This window comes from Lonchura striata, chromosome 5, assembly GCF_050655825.1.
Source record: "Lonchura striata isolate lonStrDom1 chromosome 5, ASM5065582v1, whole genome shotgun sequence".
NCBI classification, from domain to species: Eukaryota; Metazoa; Chordata; class Aves; order Passeriformes; family Estrildidae; genus Lonchura; species Lonchura striata.
Window position 1 is genome coordinate 61,706,569 of NC_140707.1, and position 8,325 is coordinate 61,714,893.

At 48.8% G+C, this 8,325-nt stretch overlaps 1 protein-coding gene across 1 annotated transcript in view; it reads right to left on the bottom strand.

The window, feature by feature from the left end:
• The window catches only part of CCDC85C (coiled-coil domain containing 85C), a 110,063-nt gene extending 102,118 nt beyond the window's left edge, over window positions 1-7,945 (bottom strand). The window contains exon 1 of the mRNA XM_021549653.4: window positions 6,773-7,945. Coding sequence (XP_021405328.1) covers window positions 6,773-7,484 — 712 coding nt within the window. The 5' untranslated portion in view covers window positions 7,485-7,945. The remainder of the gene's footprint in view (window positions 1-6,772) is intronic.
• Between the last annotated feature and the right edge of the window lie 380 nt (window positions 7,946-8,325).

Below are 8,325 nucleotides of genomic sequence, written 5' to 3' on the forward strand. Positions count from 1 at the left end.
GCTTTTTGCTTCACAATTCAGTAGGCAAGGGGAAGATAGATTCTCTGAGACAGTGTTACTTTTTCTGCCAGGAGTTATCTATTTGCAGAAGTGGGTCAACTTTCTCTTGGTGGACATGTTCATGTGCGAGTGCCTAGCAGCGCTGCCTGCGCCTCTCTGCCCGCTCGGCGTGCAAAGGAACCTCTGCACATAACTATTTATGGCAGCCAAGTGTTTCATGAATTGCAGCAAGTTAACCACAAGGGGATGATGACATTTGGCGACAGGGCAGGATGAATTCTGGCTGGCAGACAAAAAGTCAGGTTAAAAATACAGAATGCAGAAGCAAACCCAGTCAGTTGCAGCTAATTCGCAGGAAAACTGGATGTGCAGCCCCCAAACCTGCCCTGTTCCAGGCGAGCAGTGTTGTGTGTTTTGCAATGGGATACATTAAGGCCTGCAAGTGAGTGTGGAAAGAGCATCAGCCTTCTGAGTTCAAGCATTTTAGCTGAATTTTAAATGGGCTTAGATGTTTTTCATTAGCTTCACTCCACACCTGATGTATACCAGATGTTTTTGCCAGTTTAAGCAACTCACCCCATCTCACCTACCATCAGCTGTTGTCCATTTTTCTGTTCCCAGAGCATCTCCAAAGGGCAGCCCCAGTACAAAAGGATGCTGCAGGAGCACTCTGCAGGGACAATGTCAGTAGAGCCTGACATGGAAATGTCTGTGTGAGATGCAAGCAAGGCCACAGTCATGCTGTGGGGCAGATAAAAAGCCCAATGTCTCCCAGGGCAGGCCTCCAGCATCCCCAAGGTTGCATGGATGCAGGCACCCTTGTCCCCACAAAGTATTAACCCTTCAGCTTTCAGATGCAATGCTTGTCTCAGTGTTGGTATTCATGCCTCTCATCTCCACACATACATCAGGTGTAACACCTGCCAGGGCTGCATTTTGGGTTCCCATGCCTGCCACTTCATTAGACCACCATTTAGTTTGATCCTCAGCTTTATTTGATGAAATGTCTCCAGAGGACTAAATTTTTTACATGTAACCAACACAGGCTACTTCCTTTATTCTGATTGCTTTCAATGAGAGTAAATGGATAATTCCATCAAAGGCCCATAGAAAATTGTCTTTTAATCGGTACAAGTTTTTTTTTCCTTCAACAGGACAGCTGAGAATAAGATATCTCTATATAATACGCAAGAGGAAAACAAAATTAGAACACATTACCATGGAGAATATATTTCCAGATATGGCCCAATTTTAATTTAAGCATCCTGAGACTTGTTTTCAGGGACACCAGCTACCCTGAAGTTTGGGAGCCAAGGAGTCTGGCATACAGGCAGTGCCCCAGCAAGAAGGCAGGAGTGGACAATGGCAAAGATGCCTCAAATAAAGCACTCCATGGAAGTCCTTTGACTGAGTGGTCAATGACTACTGGCTACAAGAAAATCAAGCTGTACCCTTCATATCTGAGACCTCAGCATTGAAAAGTCAGTTATCAGAAGACATTGAACTTATAACAGAGTAACAGTTGTTTCTCCAGAGGTCTTACATCTATCAAGTGTACCACCCCAGAGCTGATTTCCTGTCTTAATTGCAAGGAGTCTGTATGTAACAGCCTACAGCACCAAAAATACCAACACATTTAAAACAGGAGTATTTTAAAAAAAAACAACATCAAAGCCATTTTCATAGGATGAAAAGTACTCTTGATATAAGAAAGAAAATAACTGGTCAAGTAACCACTTAAGCCTGGCAGGAGCCACTGAGCTCTGAGAGGTCTCCAGCACAGAGAACAGGACTTTCCCTGACCTAGGCTGCCCATGCAGTGTGGGATTATAAAGGGATGACATCTTAATTCTGCTGAGAAAGGCAATTTCCTCTCTTTCACCAGAGCTAGGACAGGTGCACTGCAAAAGTGGACAGTGGTCACCACAAGACCTGGAACAGGGCTGATCTCATCTGGCTTTAGACGGTTGCATATGAATGAGCTGACCAGGCTTGCTCCTCATCAGCAGAGAGAAAGTACAACCAGCATACAATTCTGCTCTCTTTGATGCATAGTTCACATAAATCATCACACCAAAGTGCCTTTCTCCACGTGGCCCATAAAGGATGTCCAAGGGAATGCAGATGTTAAAGCCTATACTGGAGATAATCTCAAATGAAATGGGATGAACCTCATATTTTGCTTCTGCCCCTACATATTCTCAAAGGCCTCATAAATATGCCATCATAAATAATAAGTATATTGATTATTAACACACTAATAAACCAAAGTATTTTGGCCTTAAGGGTGTGCAAAGAAAAGAAGTAAGCATAGGGTAGCTGCATTACCAATCAATACCAACCCACAGAGAACAGCCATTTCTCTCTGCCACCATTTTAACTGCAATATATTGTACCCTCTAGGTAAATATGTGGACATCTACAAGTGGGAATCAATATGAACTAGAGATCTTCCCACCCCCTCACCCAGAGACCATTCTTCTTTCACTGGAGAAGACAGCAACAAGAGGCCATAGATTAATATCTCTGCTACTACAGGCTCTCTGCTGTACCCACAGTTTTTTTCTGGGTCTCCCTGACCACTTTTTAATGTTGATGTTTTCAATCATTTATAAAAACAAAATATGATAATTAACATTTCACCCAACTGGAATAAATCAGAGACACTGGAAACCACCCAGTTAATTTAGGGAACTTCGAGCAGTTTCAGTGGAAGGTGAAGTTCTAATGACAACTTCAGCTCACGGATGTGAAATAAAACTAAAGCCTGCCTGTATGCACAGGATTTTGTCCCCAGCACATCACTAGTTGAGTCTGTATGCCTCCAGGCTGGAAGATGGATGAACAGTTGTCCCAGTGAGATCTAGATAAGGCTAAAACCGGTGGAAGCCCTTGCCCTGGCCTCAGGGAACTTTGAATCACTCCTCCCAATGTTCCCACATATCTCACAGTCCAGGGATATATCCTGTGAGAATAAACTTGAGGGTTTTTTCTTCCCCCAGGTCAAGTTAATATCAGTATCACTAAATGTGCCTTTTTTTTTATTCTCTTTTTCAAACCTAATTCCATCAGAAGCCAAGTAGCTGCTTCAACAGACCTGTCTACAGCTGGATGGGCAGTAAGACTGCATGTGCACACAGAAATCCATGCATAAAAAGGAAATCCAAAGCACTCACAAGGACACACAGTGACTGTGCCTCAATTTCTGTCCTACATCTGGGTAGATTTAGAACTGTGACATACCATTACAGAGGCAACTGGCCAGTTTCCATCAGACAGTTTGGAAGTGCCCACAGCCCAGGTCCCTGTGCACACAGAGATCGGCCATACCTCTCACTCGGAGAACAAGAAGAATTACATGTCATCTAATATGAGCCATTTCCACTCTATGTTATAATTATTATCTTTCATGGGTGAATAATTAATCATCAGCTTCTGAAACACAACTTGCAGAAGTAAATAGACTTCAGAAAAGTGTAGAAAAGGTGGACCACCAGTTGGGTTGGAGTTGTTTGTTACACTTACACCATTTATTCTGAATTCACCTTACAAATCTAGAGTTCGTCACCTCACACTGGGGTGGGTCACTGGAGCCAATAAATCAAGCCCTGGTTCAATAACTCACTTCCAAGGATTACTGAACAGAAAATGAGAAACATTTAACCCACCTTTGTGCACTAAGATTCGACTAAAAATCTACCTTCCTGCAAGTGTTTTAACAGCTACCATACTCCTGACTCCTTTAGAAAAGCACTTAACGAGTGAAGCTCAATGGATACCATTAGCAGGGGCAGTAGAGATCTGCATTCTCCAGCTCCCAATTTCAGGACTTTCCAGCTTTTCCACACGCAAAAATACTCTAGCAAGCAGTTCAGAAGTAGCACCTTTGCTCCCACCAGTTGTCCAAAGCTTCTGCTGAGTTCTTACTAGAGATGCCAAATTCTGCACTGCATACCTTTCAGCACCTCCTCTCCCTAAGAAAGCAGACAGGGCTGCTCATTTCAGTATCAGCTGAGCTGGCCGGGCAGTCCCTGTTTCACCCTCTGATTCGTTCTCCAGTGCTTTAAAGACATGAGACAACAGCAAACCAGACTCAAGCTTACAACCAAAAAATGAAAGGCCACACACTCTTTCCTTTCACACTGCCTTCCTTCTGTTTTATTCCCGAGGAAAATAAAACTCGCCAAGAAGACAGTACAAAAAGGCTGAGATCTCGGCTGCACACACGGAAGGCAGGGACAGGAGCAGGGACAGGAGCAGGGACAGGAGCAGGGGGCACGGCAGGATGCGATGCTCACTGCGGGGCTGCTCCGTGACAGCTCCATCACCCACCTGACTCACTGGAGTGGTTTTTCATGTTCACCTGCTCCTGCCCTGCTCCTCTACACCGTCACAGGCTTAACAGAATTGTTGCTCGGTCCCAGGCAAACACCCCCCCCAGACTTCTTGCTGTCAGTCAAAAAAAGAGGCCTGATAAGCCCTGCATTTGCATATGTATTGAGAGGCATTTCCAAAGGCACAGTCGGGGAAATGGCCTTGCTGAATACCGATGCTATCTGAGAATGACAACTATTCAAGTCATTTTACAGCTTCACTACCTAAGTGGAGAGATCAGGCTTGTCTACATCTTTACAAGGATTATTAGCTTTAAAAGTGCTGATCATCTCCGTTGCACCCTCAGAAATGAAGCCGCACAGGTTCACAGGAAAGAGCTTCAATTCTTTCTACAGAAACCACCTTCCATAGGCACCCCAGAGCCAGAAGTCACTAAAACCTAAAGGTCACGCCTGAAAAGCTCGAGCCCATAGCCATTCCTTAGAGGAAATGAGAAGGGGTGTGCAAAGGCACGCATGGAAGCACTTGTGTGCAGATTGTCACCCTCCTATTCCTACTTACCCTACAGTAGGACATCGAGACTCGGATCTCAGTCCCCTCCAGAAGATGCTGCTGGGCAGTCCCACACACAGTGCTTGAGGAGGGCGATGAGGACCGAGCTCTGAAAGCAGAGGTTTCCTGCTTTGTGCTGACAGGGGCGACTTTGAATCCCAGGTGAAACATCCCACTGTTCTTCACCCCGGATTGAAGGGACAGCTCTAAGGTATTGGTTATGTTTTGTATACTCAAGAGCCCTGGGTTAACAGATTAATTCAACCAGCTTTGTCCCATTCAGCTACCACACGGTCTAAGGTTCACAAAGCAGAACTGTGAAGCCCTTCTCTTCCATAACAGTAACAGCACATTCAATACCTGTCATGTGCTGTTCAAGCCTCTGTGGAGAGCAATGCTTTATGAAAATAAACTCAAGTCACGTCAAGAGCAGAAGCTATCTGCAGATTTACAAACCAGATACTTCTGATTTACACAGCTCTAGGAGAGAGAGAGAGAGAGAGAGATTAAAAAATTCCACACCAAAAATTGAAAGATGTTTGCTGTACCATGCACCATCTGGTGACTGGATCACTCCTGAAACCAACAATCCCTGACTACCTTGATCGAAACCAACAATCCCTGACTACTGGGCAAGGTGGCCAGAGCATCTCCAGCCATGAGTTGAGACACACAGTGAGGCAACAGGACTGCAAACAGCACATTCATGGATGGACACTTGGGAAAAGAGATGATCAATCCTCCATGCCCCCAGGTTTCTTGGGACATAAAGACTTGCCACAAATCACCAAAAAACAAACAAACAAACAAACAAAAAAAACAACAACAACAAAAGCTCTAAGTACATCCATTGCTGATATCAATCAGAACCAACCTCTGGGGCTCCATCCTCCTCTGTGTGCTTAGAGGAGAGAAAAGGACACCCCACAAAGAAAATAGCCCTCTCCGGTGGGAAAAGAGGATTAAGAACATTAAAAGTAGTCTTATATGTAAGAAGTTTTTAGATTGATGCCTGGTTTGATTCCTACTGAATCCTCTTGACCACATATTCTAAAAGTCGTGTATTAGGTCTTGTTGGTTTTAAAATATTTTCTTTAAAATCTCTATTTTGAAGATATTCCAACGTTATGTTAATGCCTGATCACTATTAGACAACAGGAGAAACTTTGCTTGAATATGAACTGCCAGAGGTGGCTTGGCACAATTTCATTGTGGAGCTTGTTTCTAACTTCAATGACTAGCCTGAACAAAATCGTGAGTACAGCGTCCCTTTGAGAGCAGTGTCTTCTCTCCTCTTTCTGAAGTGGAGACAGGGGAAAGCCAAGTTGCCCCTCTCCAAAACTGCTGAGCACTTCACAGCCAGCCTGCCCTGAGAGCTTGTGGAGCTAACAGGTGATGCTCTGTGGGACAAACCATCAGATGCTTCCAAAATCTCATCCCATTTTTATCAATCTTCTCAAACTAGCACACAAACGAGCCAAGCATAAACAAAATATTTGAAGGGGGAGAGAAAGAGAAGAAAGAGTGGGAACACTATCAGTGTTTATTTAACCCTGAAAACTCGGACTGATTTTTGTCAAAACAGAAACCCCAAACAAACAAACAAAACCAAACACCAACCCTGCTGGAGATAAGAGGCTCCAACCCTCAGCCCAGGACATGGATGACACAGTTAACGCACTGATAGCACACACCCCGCACAGAGGTGCCCCTCCCGGCTCCCGGGACTGCTCTGCCAAAGCGGTCACCAAGGATGGACAGGGTTGGGAACGGCCAGGACCCCCCTCCCCGGAGTCCCCCAGCCAGCGGCGAGGGGGACCGGGCATGCCGGGGGTGCGGGGCAGGGCAGGGCAGGGCAGGGCAGGGCAGGGCAATGCTCACTCACCATTGAGGCCGTTGGGGATGCTCCGGTGGTGAAGGGGCGCGGACAGGTCATCCATAGACCTCCGCATGGCCCCGGCCTTGCTGTCGCCGGCCTTGTGGTGGTGAAGGTGGTGGTGATGGTGGTCGGGGCTGCCCGCACTGCCCGTGCTGGAGGTGCTGCTCCCGTCCCCCACGTCCCTGGTGGCCGAGCCGCCGTTGAGGTTGGTCAGGCTGGCCTGACTGTCGATGGAGCTCCGCGAGCCGGCCCCGCTCCGTTCCTCGTCCAGCATCAGCACCATCTCCTTCAGCTCCACGTTCTCCCGCAGGAGGGTCTCCTGCCTCGCCTCCAGGTCCTTCAGCTTCTGCTGGTACATGCCCACCTCCTTCCACATCACGCTGGCCGTGTGCCTCCCGAAACGCTGCCATTCCCTTGACAGCTTCTTGCCTTTTTGCCGGTCGTCGTCCAAGAAGCAGCAAAGCTCCCGCAGCTCCTGGTTATCGTCCTGCAACTTCTGGTTCACCTCCTTCAGCCCGCGGATCTCGTGCAGGTGGAGCTGCAGCCGCCGGTTCACGTCTTTCATCAAGTTGCCGTGTTCCACCATTAAGTTCATCTTTTCATTCTCCACTTTCCTCAGTCTTTTCACCAGCTCTTCCTTGCTCCATCTCAGCATCTCCTCTTCCGAAATTTTGCTCAGGTCTTCTTTAGACCCTTCCATGGAATTTTTTGCCATCATCTGTGCCTAGGCTGCGTTTGTTCTCACAGGGTAACAAACGGTTCGGGTTATTCGGATGATTTTGCTCGCCTGATTATCTAGAACTAAAAATCACTGCAGCATCTCGGTAAAGAAATATTATAGTTCTCCGTTGAGCGTTGGACAAGAAAGAAGAGCAATGCCGGACTGGAAATTCTGCTCCCGCATAGACCCCATAATAATAACAAAATGAAAACACAAACCAAAGGGGGAGGGGGGAATTAAATAAAAAAAAAAGGCGCCCCCACTGCCCCGGAGGCTGGGGGCGACAGGGAGCCGGGAGCCAAGCGCCGCACTCTCCAAGCGAAGCCTCCGCAGGGATCGGCCAACTTACCCCGGGCAAAACAACTACGCGGCGGCCGCCCCCCGTTCCCGGGCGCTCCGTCCACTTGTCCGCCCGCCGCGGGCGCCGCGCCCCGCCGGGCTGCCCCGCTCCGCCGGGCGCGTCCGCAGCCGCGGGGCGCCGCGGGGCCGAGCCCGGTGCGGTGGCGGCCGATGCCGGTGCGGCGCTGCCGAGGAGCGGTGGGGGAGCCGGCGCCTTCCCGGAATGGCTCAGCCCTCGGGAGGGAGGGAGCGAGAGAGCGAGGGAGGAGGGGGCGGCAGCGCCGCGGCTTGGTCCCACCTCCTGCCGGGCAGGGCGGCGCGGCCCTGCCCCAGCCGAGCCGAGCGGCGGGGAAGGAGAGCCGGCTGCTGGCGGCGGAGCCGAGCCGAGCCGCGCCGAGCCGCCCCTTGGCTGCCGGGCTGGGCGCTGGCCGGGCCCGGTGCGCCGCGCCCGCCGCCGGCTCGGGTTACGGAGCCGCGGCCGCCGCAGCCAATGCGGGGC